The following is a 16,298-nucleotide window of genomic DNA, read 5'->3' as shown; positions in this document are numbered from 1 at the left end:
GTGTGAAGGAGCATAAAGCAGTACTAGAACCTCCGTTCCGTGCTGCTTCTGAGAAACGAATGTTCTTTCTTCCCCGGTGTAGTCTTCAGCCTGTCTTGGCCGACCACATTCCAGGTGATAGCTGTGATGCTGAGGAACAGTTACATAAAAAGCAGCGGCTGAATCTAGTTTCTTCATCCACGGACGGCACCTGTGTGGCAGCTAGAACACGTCCTGTCCTGAGCTGTAAGAAACGGAGGCTTGTTCGACCCAGCAGCATCGTTCCTCTTTCCAAGAAGGTCAGTACCCGTGCCACTGGGCCCTTGGATTAGAAGTGTCGGGTGTCTCGTGCTCACTTGGGCTTAAGAATTTTCCAAACCAGACAGAGTGATGGTGCCGCAGTTAAGTGCCTGCCTGTGTGTGGCCCGCCCAGCACCACCAGCTGGTCCTCTCCACACCCCTACATTTCCATGTTTGGCTAACCGTCAAGGTTTCTGGTGGGGGGAGTGTTTTGTTGTTGTTGCTGTTGTTGTTGTTGTTGTTGTTTAGAATACTAGGTTCCTTGATTCCTGTGTCTTCGGAACTCTTGATTTGGTTGCTCTGGGATTGAACCCAAAAGCACCTACATGATTCGTCAGCCAGATTGGGAAAGCCCTGGCTGTGAGCTTTTGAATTTGTTTTGGGCCACATCTGACAGTGCTTGGGGTCAACTGTGGTGCTGCTCGGGGCTGTGTCGTGCTCCTGCACGCCTGCAGCCTGCTGGGTTCCCTGGCCCCTGCGCTTGAGCTCTGGTGATATGTCCTAAGTAAGAGGCTCCAGTGGGCCAGGAGTGTTCGCTCAGCAGCAACAAGCTCCTGTCTTAGAACTTTGGAGCTTGGAATCCAACCCCTGGTGCTGTACGCACACCCAATCTTGGTGGCTCTGCCATCTGGAGCCCCCGGCAGCTGCCACGGGTGGGCACTGCAGTTGAAGAGCTCTACTGCGAAACCAGTGTGGACCCTCGTAAGCACTTCAGTCAGAGTATTAGCACGGCAACAGTAGAGGAAGGGAAGAGGGCCACAAACACATAAAAATAAAGAAATTAGACTTTAGTAAAATTTCTAAGCTGATGATACTAGATGAGTTTTTCTCTTCAGAAAAAAAAGGGGGGGGGCGCGGGCAAGATCAGTGTACAACTGTAGGGAAACTGGATTGCTGACTCTTCAAGTAGAGTTGGGGTTACTCCATCATTTTAAAAGCAATACTGTAGTAAAATCAAAATGAGTCCCACTCAGTGGTTAGTTAAGAGCGTTGAGTTCAGGGGCTGGGGGGTTGGACCATACCCAGCTAGTGCTCAGTGGCTATTCCCAGCTCTGATGGTGGAAGCATTTGGAGTACGTTATAGGAAACGTAAGGCAGGGACAGGGACAGTAGCATTCAGAGAGAGATAAGGTGGATGAGTCTAGCCTTCTGGCGTTCCCAGATGAAGCTAGAGAACAGCTGGGGAAGCATTGTCTAGTGAAGTGGGAAGGAAGGACAGTCTCGAGAGTGCGTGGGCCAGAGTCTCTCACAGGTGAGTCAGGCTCCGTCAAGGCCGAGAACTGACCGCTGCACTTGATGGGCTGAGTGTGTCAAGAGGCTTCTGTGAGCTTTTTTGTTAGAGGGAGAGCACTGAAGTGATGGTTGGAGTGGGTTTAGGAAAGAATGGGAGGAAAAGAACAGAGATGTATAGCTAGTGCACTCTGTACAAATTATGCTTTCAAGGAATGTTAGAGAAGTAAGCCTATTTGATCTGGGGAGGGAGTCTCTTCAGAGATCAGTTATGGGGCCAGAGTGCTAGTACAGAGGTAGGGCTTCCTCCTGGCTCTGCACTTAGGAACCCCTCCTGGTGGTGTTCAGGGGGCCACATGGGATTTTGGGGGTTGAACCCCTCTCTGCCACATGCAAGGCAAGAGCCCTATCCTCTATGTTAACACTCCAGGCCCTGAGGTGGTTTTTTGTTTGTTTGTTTGTTTGTTTGTTTTTAAATCCCTGAAGTAACAAACTTTCTCACTGGTGTTGATAGTACCTTCTCATCCATGCCTTAAGATGTTCTTTTCCGGGGGACATAATGAGTGGCCAAGCACATGCTTTTGGCGTATTTTGAGACTCTGTGTTTGATCCCTGGCAGTCCTCCCCCACCTCAAAGTCTCACACGAAATACACTTTTGACGGTACATAATGAAGTTTTAAAAGGTTTTGGGGGGGGGGCTGGAGCGATAGCACAGCGGGGAGGGCGTTTGCCTTGCATGCGGCCGACCTGGGTTCGATTCCCAGCACCCCATATGGTCCCCTGAGCACCGCCAGGGGTAATTCCTGAGTGCAGAGCCAGGAGTAACCCCTGTGCATCGCCGGATGTGACCCAAAAAGAAAAAAAAAAAAGGTATTTGGGGGCGGAGAAATAAGAATGGAGGGGGGGTAAGGCCCTGTCTTGCAGTAGCCCTACCTGGGTTCAATCCCCGGCATTGCATCTAGCCCCCTAAGCACTGTAGATTATTGCCCCCAAACAAACAATATTATGTATTTGTGTTGGGGATTGAACCTAGGCCCTCACATATGAGGCGAGTGTTGTACTGTGAGCTACGTGCCTGATTCTAAAAGGCTTTTTTCATTTTTTTAATGTCACTGGCATGCCAGGGATGTGTCTCAAATGGTAGAGCATACTGTCAGTACCGGGCACTATGTCATCCTGAGCACTGCCGGGTGTGGTGCCTTCCAAGCAATAAAAATAAACATTCCTGGGACCAGAAACAGTACAGAGGGACGGGTCCTTTCCTTGCATGTGGCTGACCCATGTCTGATCCCTGGCACTGATTAAAGTTCTCCCAGCACCATCATATATTGCCACCCCCCCCCATAAATAAATATTTTTGGCATCAAATATCAGTGACTAAACTGACGCTTTTGGTAAATAAGCCTTCTAGGGAAAATGGGAACGAGGTATAGATAGAAATAATGAAGTGACCTGGGATAGCTCGGGTTCATCACAGGGTCCCTGGCACCGCCAGGGCGGCCCAGAAGCTGGCAGGGGGAAGCTTGCAGTGTTGTGGGGGACACTTGGCGGTGATCACCTGGGCCTCCGAGGCACCACTGGGGAGGCACTTAGCCCACCTTGACACGAAGGCTTCTGTGTTGCGGTGCTCTTCATGTGGACTTAGCCTTCAGATTTGAGTTTTGAAGACAAAAGTGGCTTGGATTTTGGTTTTTGTTTTTTCCTGACTGGAGTGATTGGCATAAAAGGACCTGGAGGCAGCACCATTAACTGTGGTAACTGATTTGTCTGAAGACTCTGAATCTCTGGACAGTCCAAGAGAATTCCGTGGGGAGAGGCGCCTGCTCTGGTGCTGCTCGGGGTGCCAGGCCCAAACTGCATCCATCACCTGCCCGGCACGTGTTTAAGAAGCCCCTGTGCAGGGCTGTAGCAATATCACAGCAGGTAGGGTGTTTGCTTTGCACGCAGCCAACCCTGGTTTGATTCCCAGCATCCCATATGGTCCCCCAAGCACCACCAGGAGTAACCCCTGTGCATCGACCAGTGTGACCCAAAAAGAAAAGAAAAAAAGAAGAAGCCCCTGTGCTCTTGCTCTGGCCTGAAGGGTTTTGGTTTGTTTGCTTTTTTAAAATGTTTTCTCTGTAAACTTTTGTTTTTCAGTTTTGGGGCCACCCCAGTAGTGCTTAGGGCTTACTCCTGTATCTGCACTCAGAAATCATTCTTGGCAGGCTCTGGGGACGATATGGAGTGCCAGGGACTGACATGGGTCGGCTGTGTGAAAGGCTGTACTATTGCTCTGGCCTCTATGTGGACTTCAAAATTAAGTGATCCTACCAAAGTATAGACTCTTCAGAAGTAAAGACTCTTCAGAATGTGGGGCAAACATGACGAAAGTAGTCCCAAGGCCCGGAGCACTTACTTTGCATCAAGGTGCCCAGAGAGCTTTAGCTTTGATCCCCAACACCACATCGTCCCCTGAATACCACGCCAGTAGAAGCATACCCTGAGCACATCCAGATGTGGCCCAAACACAGGTGAAACAGTAGTCTCAAGAAGAATCACTAAGGCAACATGGAGGAGAATGACAGTCCATGGCGTTGCTAACTTTGAGAATGGAGGAACACGTACTATGTCCTCTTTTGTAATATTAAAATAAGAAAGCATAACACATTGTCTTTATCACTACTGCATATTTCATCATACCAGGGGTCTGAGACAGCAGATGTAGTCAGTAAAGAAACACTGAATTGGGAGAGAGGCTGAGCGATAGCACAGCGGGTAAGGTGTTTGCCTTGCATACTATTGACCTGGGGTCAGTCCCCAGCATCCCATATGCAACCCCCCCCAAGCAGAACCAGAGTGACCCCTGAGCATCTCTGGGTGTGGCCCAACTCTTCTCCCCCAGCTTTGCCCTGCACCCAAACCCACTGGATTGGAAAGATTTTAGAATCTATTACTTTATGGACTGGAGCCACAGCACAGCGGGTAGGGCGTTTGCCTTGCACGCGGCTGGCCCGAGTTCGATTCCTCTGTCCCTCTCAGAGCCTGGCAAGCTACCCGTGGCATATTCGATATGCCAAAAACAGTAACAACAAGTCTCACAATGGAGACGTTACTGGTGCCCGCTCGAGCAAATTGATGAACAACGGGATGACAGTGCTATTGCTGCTATGTTACTTTATTACCTCCATGCTACTGCTCTGTGGGGTTTTTTGTTTGTTTGGGATGCTGGGTCAGCCATGTGCAAGGGCAATTGCTGTACTGTTGCTCAGCCCCCCTGAGGGGTATTTATAACAATCTCAAACAATAGTTTCTAGATATCAAGATTTTAAATCAACAAAAGTTTGAGACGAAAATAGGTTGCTTTTATCTTGTTAAGTAGTTATTTGATAAATTATAAATAGAAGTAGTATTTTTAAAACAAAACTGCACATTGAAATTTTAAGGTTGAGGGCTGGAGCGATAGCGCAGCGGGCAGGGCTTTTGCCTTACACATGGCCAACCCGGGTTCGATTCCCAGCATCCCATGTAGTCCCCCGAGCACCGCCAGGAGTAATTCCTGTGCAATGCTGGATGTGACCCAAAAAGAAAAAAAAAAATTTAAAATAATTTTATTCTTAAAATTGATTTTAATATTTCTTTTAATATATTTTTTATTGTTTTTTTATTTGCTTTTTATTATTATTAAGGATGAAGTTGCTGTGATTCACAGAGTTATTCATAGTAGAGTTTCAGGCATACAGTGTTCCAGCACCAATCCCACCACTGGTGTCAACTTGCCGCCACCAGTGTCCCCGGGTTCCCTCCCACCCCCAGCCCACTTTCTGGCAGACTTTCTTCCCTCCCCTGCTGTATTCCCCCATTCAATCTGGGCCGCCGCGGGCAGGCAGGCAGAAAGCGCACGGGCTTTTTTCTTGCACCCAGAGTGGAACAGACTTGTTTTTTATTTTGCTTTCGTTTGGGTCTCCTGCTTTGTGTTCTCGGCTGTGTGGCTTAGAGAGACACACATACACCACCTCTCCACCCTACCGATGTGCCCGAGCCCCTGAATTTTCCGATATTTTTCAAATGGCATTTATCATCAGATGATTTGACAGTGTTGTGGCATGACATTAAAGAAACAAAGTAAAATTTCAGTGGTGTCTGGTAGAATGTTGACTTTTTATCTGAGTATGATATCTTGCTGTCTCACGGCTAGCTCCAGTCACCGATAACTGTATTTGCCTTGTACTCTACTTTCCTTGATATTAATGTTGGAGTGTGTGCGTTCTTTCTTCTGTTTTATTTACTTTGGGCATTTTTTTCCACTTTACTTTGAAACAGCGTACAAGCAGACAGACATGAGTGGTTTTTTTCCTCTTCAATTTTATTCACTAACTTCCCCCTTCATGATTCTCCTCCTCCCCCCTTTTTTTCCCAATTAAAGCACTGTGATTTACAAAGTTGCTCATAGTTGAGTTTTAGGCATACAATGTTTCAGCACTGATACCACCCTTGTGTGGCACTGTTTTAGCACTGATGTCTTCCCTTCACGGGAGAGTTTTTGTCCTCAACCCACAAAAGTCTTTTAGTGTGAATATGAGTATAAGTTTTTGCTACTGTGCTCAGTTTTGAACAAGATTTTGAATGCTGCTTTTGGCTTATTTTTACTCCTTTTGTTTTGTTTTGTTTTGCTTTGCTTTTTGTATCACACCCAGCAATGCTCAGAGGTTATTCCTGGCTCCGCTCTCAGGAATTTCTCCTGGCAGTGCTCGGGGGACCATATGGGATGCCGGGATTGAACCCGAGTCGGCTGTGTGCAAGGCAAACACCCTACCTGCTGTGCTATTTCTCCAGCCCCATTTTTACTCCAGTTTATTGTCCTGTCTGTGTGCTTTGATCGGATCAGGCCCACGCCAGCAGGCTCACATCAGGACCCCTTCCCGGTCAGTGCGTGGGGCTGTGACCTGTGGTGCTAGGGACCGTGAGCGCAGCCCTCATGCCCATCAGCTCCTTGTCCTCTCTGCGCCTTTTCTTGGTTTGATTTGCGTGTCTTAAAGTACTTAAAGCAGCAATTTGAACATCTTTCAAGTTCTTGGCTCATAATCATTGTCCTTCAAAACTGTTCCAGCTGTCCCCTTTTGTCCCCCAGAACAGTGTGAGGCAAGAGCTGTTTTGTGTGAGGTTTTTGTTTGTTTGTTTTCAATGGGGGCCACATCCAGGAACCAGACTCCAGGCCTCACATGTGCTGGGCCCGGGCCCTTCCACGGAACTGCATCCCAGGCCCCTGTTACTCATGTTTTTAAATTAAAAGACTAAGACTCAAAGAAGTTCAATGAATCACACCCAGTTACTGGCAGAATTGGGACTCAAGAACATCCATGCAGTTTACAAGTATTTATCTGTAAATCTGCCCTTTCTTCATCATATAAAACTAGTACCTTTTTGGAAAAGGGTTGGTGTGTTCTTGCATGTTTATCGAATTATCTTAGTTTCTTTATAGACTTTATCTCTGACAGATGTCACGTATGGTTTCTGCTTTTTCTCATCTTTCTCATCTCGTTACGTTGGGGGTTTTTGTTTTGTTTTGTTTTTTTGTTTTTTGGGGGGGTTTTTTTGTTGGTTTTTTTTTGTTGTTGTTGTTTTTGTTTTAGGTTTTGGGCCACACCCAGCTGTTCTCTTGGCTCTGTGTGGAGGGATCACTCCTGGCTAGCTTGGTGGTTCATATGGGGTGCTGGGGATTGAACCCTGGTCCACCATGTGCAGGCAAGCACCCAGCCTGCTGTACTATCTCAGTGGCCCCTTTCTCTTATTTTTAGAAGTCAAATTGTGTTGATTTGCCACTAGTTTGCACTTATTCTTTGTTTTGCTTTGACTTATTTTCATTCTCCATATTGGAGAGTGGTTATATTCTGCATCATCCAGTGTAGCAGCCCCTGTTCAAGTTTTTATTAGCTCCACATGACTGTGAGCTGCTATGTATTATCATATAATTAAAGAATAGAGAGGAACCTTTCCCTGTGGTGCTCGGGAACACCATCGGGTGCCAGGAGTCCAACCCAGTGCCTCACACATCAGCATGGCAAGTGCCTGCCTCTGCGCCCGGTCTGTGGCCTCAAATAAAGATGCCCTTTGGCATTGCAGAACTGCAGTGGTCCTTGCTGTCTAGGTGTCAGATTTCCCTCGGTGACAGCTTTGGGTCTTACTTTCCTTACGTTAATAATCGCCTCTAAGTATAGCAGTTATCTCTAATACTGCACCTAATGTTAGAGGAATTTAGAAAAAAGATTAGATGCTGCTTTTTTCGGGCGGAGGGGGGCAATGCAAGGGATAGACCCCAGGGTCTCGCACATGCAGGGAAATGCTCTATCACCCACCAAGCTACAGCCCCAGGCCCAGTTAGATTGGATTTGGGGGAATGATTGGTCCAGCTGAGAGGCAGTTATTTGGATATTAGATACTTTTTTTTTCTGTTTACATTCTTTCTGATTCTGCACAGTGCAAAGGAGAAAGATAGCTGCTGCCCATGTCTTTTTTAAACTTTCTCTAGCATCATTTTATGTAGAATTTTATTGTGTTACTGTGGTTTAAAGGTTCTTTTCTTAAAACCACAGAGATAGTGCAGTGGATAGGCTGTTTGCCTTGCACACAGCGAACCCAGGTTTGGGTCTCTAGCGACCCAGATGGTGCTCCCTGAGCACCATAAGGGGGGGCCCTCCCCCCGCACCACTACCAACAACTACAAAAAAGGTGCTTTTATCTTCTTGGATTTTCTGTTTCCTTTTGGTGCCTTCTTGCTGCCCTTTGCCCCAGATTGTCTTACGGAGACTGTGCAATCCTGTGTTGGGAGAGGCCACAGTATGTGTTCAGGCATTGCCTTTTCTTTCCTTTTTTTATGCCTATTTTACCATCTATTGGTTTAGGTGAGTGTTGCTTACATCTCCCACTGCTTTCGGAACAACAGAGCTTCCTTTTGGGATGGGGTTTGGAATTTGGGGCCACATCTAGCTGTGTTCGACTGAGTTCCTGGCACTGTGCTTGGGGGTGGAATCCGGGTCTGCGGCAGTGCAAGGCGAGCACCTCGGTCTTGTGCTGTCTCTCTGGAACAGGACTTTCGAATACCTCTATAAAACGGAATTCCCCAGGGCCAGGGCTGTCGCTCAGTGGTAGAGCACTTGCCTTGCATGTATGAGACCTGGTTCTATCCCTTGCATTGCCAAAAATTGAAAAAGAAGAAACCTAATATCTTTTTTCTAAATTCCAGTAACTTTAAAGTTCATGTTTCTTTACATGTACCATTGCTTTTGCATTCATGTTCTTGGTTGCATCTTGCTTTTTATGCCATCCTTCTTGCATATTTCATCCTTTATTTATGCTTTGTTCTTTTAGGAACCTTTCAGCAGTAGTTTATGAGTTGTAAATACAGCTTGTTTTATGTATTACAAACATGTAGAATTATATTTTGTGTAATATTATGCTCGTGTGTATTTGTGAATACACACAGTATCAACTTTGTCTTTTTAGAGGTTTTGTTCAGTAGTTTGAAAGTACTTCATTGCCTTAGTATTGGCGAAAATGCTGGATCAGTTCAGTCGTCATTACAGGTTAACTGTCTTCTCTCTGGTAACTTAAGTCCATCACTCCTCCCTATTTTTGGTTTTGGTTTGTTTTGCAATATCCCAGGATATATTTAGATGTATAAGTTAGTTTCAATCTCTTAAGAGTTGCGTATAAAGCCTTGTTCTGAAAGTTTTTGTCTTGAATTTTGAAAACATTTTATTTTCAAAAAAGTTTTAATATTTTGTGGGTTGTTTTTTTTTCCCCTCAAGTGCACTTTAGATTGTTGTGTGCCTTCTTGTTATGGTTTATTCTGTATAGTCTTCTGACTTCTGAGAATTTTTCCCCAGTTGTGTTTAACTATTTCAGTTAAACATTAGTTGGGTTTAGTTGGGTTTCTGTTCTTTTCTTTCTGGATGTGCTTTTCATTCAGTTCATTTGTAAAGATGTAGAAACATCTTTTTTTCATTTTCTTCTTCTCATTTTATAGTTTTTATTCTTCATCTTTTTAAAAGTAATTTAATTTTTTTGTTTGGGGCACACTTGGCACTGCTTGGGGGGTGGGGTACATGCTGTGCCAGGGATCAAACCTGGCATAATCACATGTATACTCGCCCTTTGAAGCGATGTTCCTGATCTCTTTTTGAACTTTGGGGGTCGGGGCAGGGGGCTGATGGTGGTGTTAGGGATCAGACCGGGGTTGATGCATTCTCGAGAATCACCTCACCCACTTACTACCTCTCCAGCCCTTCGTTTACTTAAACATTTTGAGAGACTTTTTTGTGGTGCTGGGAATTAAATCAAGGGCCACACGTGTGTGTATGGTGTTCGCCCTGAGTCACGACCAGAGTCCTTGAGCAGGCTCATTTTGTGTTTGTTTTTCAGCTACTCTTAGTAGTACTCGGTGGTGCTATTTCCGGTGCCCCACCCACCCCCCTTTTGGGTCATAACTGGCTGGTATTCGGGGAGTTGCCCTGCTCTCAGGCATCGTTCCTGGCAGACTGGGGGATCAGACGTAGTGCTGGGGTTCAAACAGGTCCAGGTCGAGCCTGGTCCAGCGTGTGCAAGGCAAACACCACCTGCTGTACTCTCTCTTTGGTCCCCACATTTTAGCCGTTCCATGGTTTATTTTTCCCTCATACACAAAGTGAACCGTGAACATTTTCGCACATACATGCTCCCTGTGTCCATTGTCATCGTAGACTCTTTGGTGAAACATGTTGATCATAATTACTTTTAAATCCTTTGCTGCTAATTCTGAAATCTGTATCTCTGTGGATTTTATTTATGTTGTTTTGTTTTTTAACGGTGGAACTGCACATATGCAGTTTTGCTTACAAGCCCCTCTTCCACTGTCAGCTTTGATAGGGTCTCTCTCTGGAGGGAGACGCATTATTTTCCCCTGCCAGGCATATATCGTTGAGGATTAAGAAAGAAACTGAGGTTATTTGTGGCTTGCTTGGTTTTGAGAAGGCTTTTTCCTGCGCTGTTCCCTTCTTAGAGAATAGCCTTCTTTCACATATATCTGACGTGCTACAGTTTCTCCACCCAGTTATCTGACTCTTCAGGACTCTAATTCTCCAGCCTTATAAAGACCATTAAAAAGCTCTGCTCATATCTCTGTTCGCTGCGAGAACATCTAATTCTGAGCCTCTTTTCCAGAAACACTCATGTGTCCCTAGAAAGTACTCCAAGTTTCTGTGTGTCCTCTCTCAGGCCTGGGCTCCTCAGGATTGTCGCTATTTTAATGTTTCTCTCATATTTAAGTTTTGTTTCAATCTAGTTTTTCTAGTGATTCTCAGAGATTGGTTTGCTATAAGCCACTTGCCAAGCCTCTTTTGTTTTTGTTGAGAAACTGGGCTGTGTATCCATATTCTGTGGCTGAGATTGCTTTCTGATTAAATTCCCCATAGTATTATTTTCTGGCTTCTTGGCATGACCTTTCCATGTTTGGTTTGGGTTTTTTGGTGGGAGGCCACACCCAGTTACTCCCGGCTCCGTCTGGAGGGTCAGGAGGAGGGTGGCCGGTGCAAGGCCCTCGTTTCTCTGTCTCTCCTGGAGGCTCTAGATGCTGACCACTTACTTTTATGCGGTTGAAACATGGAGTGTGTTGTTTCCTTTTAAAGAGGCTGTGTTTTGTTGGTCCGTAAATGACTGGAGTTTTAGTTGACCTTTATTAAAGAAAATACAGGGCAGCCCACTTAGGTTAGCCCCTCTTCTAACTCGGGATGCTTCGTCATCTTGAACGCTCCCATCCCGACTCCTCGGCCACACACTCCGGAGCCTCCCTGCGGGGTGTGCCTCTGCATCTCCTCAGCTCTCTGCCGGGTGGATGGAGATTCGTCATGTGCATGTGTTGCTTAATATTCAGGGTGATTGCATAAAGATTTGGGGGCTCATTTTGTGTGTAGCTTTTTCATAACTCATGAAACCATCATGATCTGTTTGGGATTGCCCTGACCTGCAGTAGAGTTTGCGTTTGTCTGCAGGCAGCAAGCCAAGGGTGATGGTAGAGGTCACCTCATTGGAGCCTCAGTCTTACGCTGCTTATTGCCCAGTTATTTATGACTAAAGGATGACTCCGGCCCCTGTTACTCGATCAAGGACAAAATAATCCTGTGTGTCACTGTTTCCTATTCCTAAGTTCCATGACACAATTATTAAAATAGTTCAGTTGAATGATTTTTTTTAATTGATCCAGACCTAGTAGGACTCAGGAATTACTCCTGGCTCTGTGATCAGAGCCCCACTTGTGGTGGGGCTCAGCAGACCATATCTTGTGCCAGAGACCAAACCAGGGTTGGCCACAGCAATTCAAGTGCCATAGCTTCTGTACTATCTCTTCGGCCCCGAATTTTATAGTGAGCAACTATTTATTTATTATCTTTGGCCCTACCATTAACATTTTTCAATGATTTATCTTATTTTTAAAAGTCACTGAGTAGGGCTGGAGAAAAGATGATAGCACAGCAAGTGGGACACTTGCCTTGCATGTAGCCGATCCAAGTTTGATCCCTGGCACCCCATATGGTCTCTCGAGCCCTGTTGGATGTGGACTAAAAAAAGAAAACGCACACATACTTTTGGGGGCCAGAGTTTTAGTACAGCAGGTAGGGTGCCTTGCATGGTGTGACTCAGATTCACTCCCTAAATCTCCATGTGGTTCCCTGAGCACCGCTGTGTATGACCTCTAAATGATTCCCCTCCCCAACAACTGATACCTTTGTTGTTGCTGTCATCAGCTCCAGGTGGTCATTGCTGGACCCATCATTTAATTAAGAAATGATATTGTCCTTGCATTGGGTGAGGGGAGGGGCTATTTAAGGGGCACCCAATGGTGCCCAGGACTTATTCTTAGCTTTTCCTTATTAAATATTTTCTCTTGCCATATGTTCTTTGTTTTGCTTTTGCTTTTCAAGAGTACTATTTGTCTTCAAGCCTTTCATTCTTTTTCTTTTTCTTTTTTTTTGCGTTTTTTGGGGTCATACCTGGCAATGCACAGGGGTTACTCCTGGCTCTGCACTCACAAATTACCCCTGGCAGTGTTCAGGGGACTATATAGGATGCTGAGAATCAAACCCGGGTTAGCCTCGTGCAAGGCAGACACCCTTACCTGCTGTGCGATTGCTCCAGCCCCTAAGCCTCTCATTCTTTTTTTCTTCTTCTTTTTGGGTCACTCCTGGCAATGCACAGGGGTTACTCCTGGCTCTGCTCTCAGGAATCACCCCTGGCAGTGCTCAGAGGACCATATGGGATGCTGGGAATTGAACCTGGGTCGGCCACATGCAAAGCAAACGCCCTACCCGCTGTACTATTGCTCCAGCCCCAAGCCTTTCATTCTTAAGAAATAATTTTTATGTGAGGCAGGACTCTAACACTAAATTTTGTTTCTGGACCATGGAAACGCTCAGAGGATTGGAAGTGTGTGCTTTGCTGCTGTGAGTCCAGGACTGATCGGGTTCTCTGGTTACCTGGATGTGACCCCGGGCCAAAATAGAAAGTCAGGGACTGGAGCAATAGTACAGCTGGGAGGGCGTTGGCCTTGCATACAGTTGAACCTGGGTTCAATCCTTGGTATCCCATATTGTCATCTGAGTGAGCGCCACAGCCACAAGGAATAATTCTTGAGTACCCAGCCAGGAGTAACCCTGTGTATCACCAGTTGTGGCCCAAAGAATAAATAAATACGGGGCTAGAGCAATAGTACAGTGGGTAGGGCGTTTGCCTTGCATGCGGCCGATCCGGGTTTGATTCCCAGCATCCCATATGGTCCTCTGAGCACCGCCAGGGGTGATTCCTGAGTGCATGAGCCAGGAGTAACCCCTGTGCATCGCCAGGTGTTTGTGACCCAAAAAGAATAAATAAATACAGAAATAGATATTTTGGTTTCCTGATCTATATGTTTGAAAAGTTTCGTTTTTTTTATTATTGTTATTATTTGCATCATTGGGGTGGGGGGTGTTGGAGTTTGGGCCATATTCCATCCTGCACTGCTCAGAGATGACTCCTGATGCTTGGAGGACCAGTACTATGGTGGGGATTGAACGGGGTCGGCCGCACGAAAGGCACTTGTCTTCCCCGCTTGTTCTCTGTCCTCCCTGACCCCTTCCCCAAGCTCATTCATTTAGAATGATCACTTTTGTTGAATGTCAAAACTCATATACTAACTAGTCAGACTTTTTGTCAGCATTGTCACATGCGTGCATAGAAGGGGCTTTTTGATCTTTAGGGTAATGAGGGGGAAGCTGAATTTTCATTGGATGCTGAACTCTGCGTTTGTCTGGCTTCACAGGTTCACCGGAACAGCAGCACGCGCTCTGGCTGTGATGTGAACCCCTCCTGCGCCCTGTGTGGCTCGGGCAACACCAGCACCATGCCTCCAGAAATCCACTATGCAGCCCCCCTGCTGGAACGCCTTTCCCAGCTGGACTCCTGTGTTCACCCGGTTCTGGCGTTTCCTGATGGTAAGAAAGGCCTCTGAGTATAAGGGCTAGTAAAATGAGACTTGAGAATGCAAGTCAGCCAGCCTCCTGTGTAACCCAAGTCCTAGGAAGATAACTTATTTCTTTCTCTCTCTCTCTCTCTCCTCTCTCTCTCTCTCTCTCTCTCTCTCTCTCTCTCTCTCTCTCTCTCTCTCTCTCTCTCTTTTGGCTTTTTTTAGGTCACACCTGGCTCTGCACAGGGGTTACTCCTGGTTCTACATTCAGGAATCACTCCTGGCTGTGCTCAGGGGACCATATGGGATGCTGGGGATCGAACCCGGGTTGGCCACGTGCATGGCAAACACCCTACCCGCTGTGCTATTGCTCCAGCCCCTTTCTCTTTTTTAAACTATTTAGGCCACACCGATGGTGCTTGAGGAACCCTGAGTGACAAGAATTGAGCCCTAATTACCCACATGCAAAAGCACATGCTGTGGCTCTTTGCCCAGGATTGGGTGGTTTTGTTGTTGTTGTTGTTGTTGTTGTTTAATGGTTTTGGGGCCACACCTGGCAGTACTCAGGGATTACTCCTGGCTCTGCTCTCAGGAGTCACTTCTGGTGGTGCTCTAGGGACCGTGTAGGATGCCAAGGATTGAACCCGGGTCTCCTGCACGCAAAGCAAGCACTGTACCCTCTGTACTCTCTTCCGGCCCCTCCATCTCCCTTTTAATAATGACTTTCACCTTTTACCTTTCACAAGGTAAGGTCATCTGGGGCTGGAGAGAAAGTTCACTGGGCTAAGAAATGCTTTGCAGTTCAGAGAGTTCCAACTCAGACCCCACCACTGCACGGTCCCCCAGGCACTGCCAGTGTCGCCCCAGAACCAAAGCAGATAATTTATATAAACTGAAGTCATTCTTTCCCATATTGGGTCCTACTATGGGTTTTAATAAATAAAGTTGTTCACAGTAATTTATTAGGTTTAGTATTTCAACATCAATCCAAACACCGTTATAAATACCCACCACCATATTTCGAATATTTCCATCTGCTCCCGTTTTTCTTAACTTGGGCAGTCAGAACATCAGACAGCTGGGTGACCGCTGATGCTGGATCCCATAGGACACAGCTCAGACGTCTTTTTTTTTTTTTTTTTTTTTTTTTTTTTTTTTTTGCTTTTTTTTTGGGGGGGGGTCACACCTGGCGATGCACAGGGGTTACTCTTGGCTCTGCACTCAGGAATTACCCCTGGCGGTGCTCAGGGGACCATATGGGATGCTGGGATTTGAACCCGGGTCGGCCGAGTGCAAGGCAAACGCCCTACCCGCTGTGCTATCTCTCCAGCCCCACAGCTCAGACGTCTTGAGCTATCTGCGGCCCAAGTTAAAGGGCTGTGCCACATGGTCGTGTGGCCCTCCTCTCTCCCGCCCCCCGCCCCCCGCCCCCCCCAGCTCTGAGTACCACCCGTGTGGCTTAAAAACAGACAAAAAGTAAACAAGTAGTGTGTTCTGATAAAACAGATTTTGCTAGTAGCAGTCTTAGAGAACCTCCTCTTGGCAGCTGATGAAACATAGATTAACTATAATTCCCTCTTTACTCTTCATTTCTTTGACTACCTAAACCCTGTAACTCCTTGCCTTGTTATCAAAACTGCCTCTGCTGTAGGAAAATGGATTACATCCTATTGTAGGCCTGCTGCCATATTACTTCTGAGAAGAAAAATTGAGAAAATTTGTTCCAAAGTGTGTTCAGTAAACTAATAGGAGCAAGGATTTCGGTCAGGAGTGGTGGAGCAGTGAGTGGGGGCCACTAGGACACCGGACAGGAGGACGCATCCTGGTCCCAGACCGGGGGCAAGTCTGCCCTGGGACATTGCACCACTTCTGTGCTACTACTTCCCGTGGCCGCTCACTGTGTGACTTGCAGCTTTACACAGCTTACGTGGCGTTTTTCAGTTTACAGGAGTCCTTTATCAGACTGCCTCATCTGCCTTTCTTGTTTATCTTATAAGGTGTTACTTTAGTTTTTGATCCTCTACTTCAGATCAAGAAATAGACTTAGGATCCAGAGCAATCATGTAGTGGGTAGGACGCTTGCCTTGCATGTGACCATCCTGGGTTTGCGCACTAGCACCACATACGGCCCCCCAGGCCCTGCCAGGAGTAAGCCCAGCGCGCAGCTGGATGTGGCCCAAATACCAGAAATGTATAAATAGATGTAAAGAAGTCGTTGTTTTCTTTTTTTTTTTCTTTTTTTTTTTTTGCTTTTTGGGTCACACCCAGCGATGCTCAGGGGTTACTCCTGGCTTTACACTCAGGAATTACTCCTGGCGGTGCTTGGGGGACCATATG

At 46.5% G+C, this 16,298-nt stretch overlaps 1 protein-coding gene across 5 annotated transcripts in view; it reads left to right on the top strand.

The window, feature by feature from the left end:
- The window catches only part of KANSL1 (KAT8 regulatory NSL complex subunit 1), a 167,642-nt gene that overhangs the window by 140,247 nt on the left and 11,097 nt on the right, over window positions 1–16,298 (top strand). For all 5 annotated transcript variants that reach the window (XM_055129831.1, XM_055129833.1, XM_055129830.1 and 2 more), the window contains 2 exons: window positions 83–278; window positions 13,818–13,989. In XM_055129831.1, the coding sequence (XP_054985806.1) occupies window positions 83–278; window positions 13,818–13,989 (368 nt within the window). The remainder of the gene's footprint in view (window positions 1–82; window positions 279–13,817; window positions 13,990–16,298) is intronic.

The sequence above is a fragment of the Sorex araneus genome, chromosome 3 (assembly GCF_027595985.1).
Source record: "Sorex araneus isolate mSorAra2 chromosome 3, mSorAra2.pri, whole genome shotgun sequence".
Taxonomy (NCBI): Eukaryota; Metazoa; Chordata; class Mammalia; order Eulipotyphla; family Soricidae; genus Sorex; species Sorex araneus.
The sequence above is the reverse complement of the archived record's forward strand: the minus strand, read 5'-3'. Positions and strand labels throughout refer to the sequence as shown.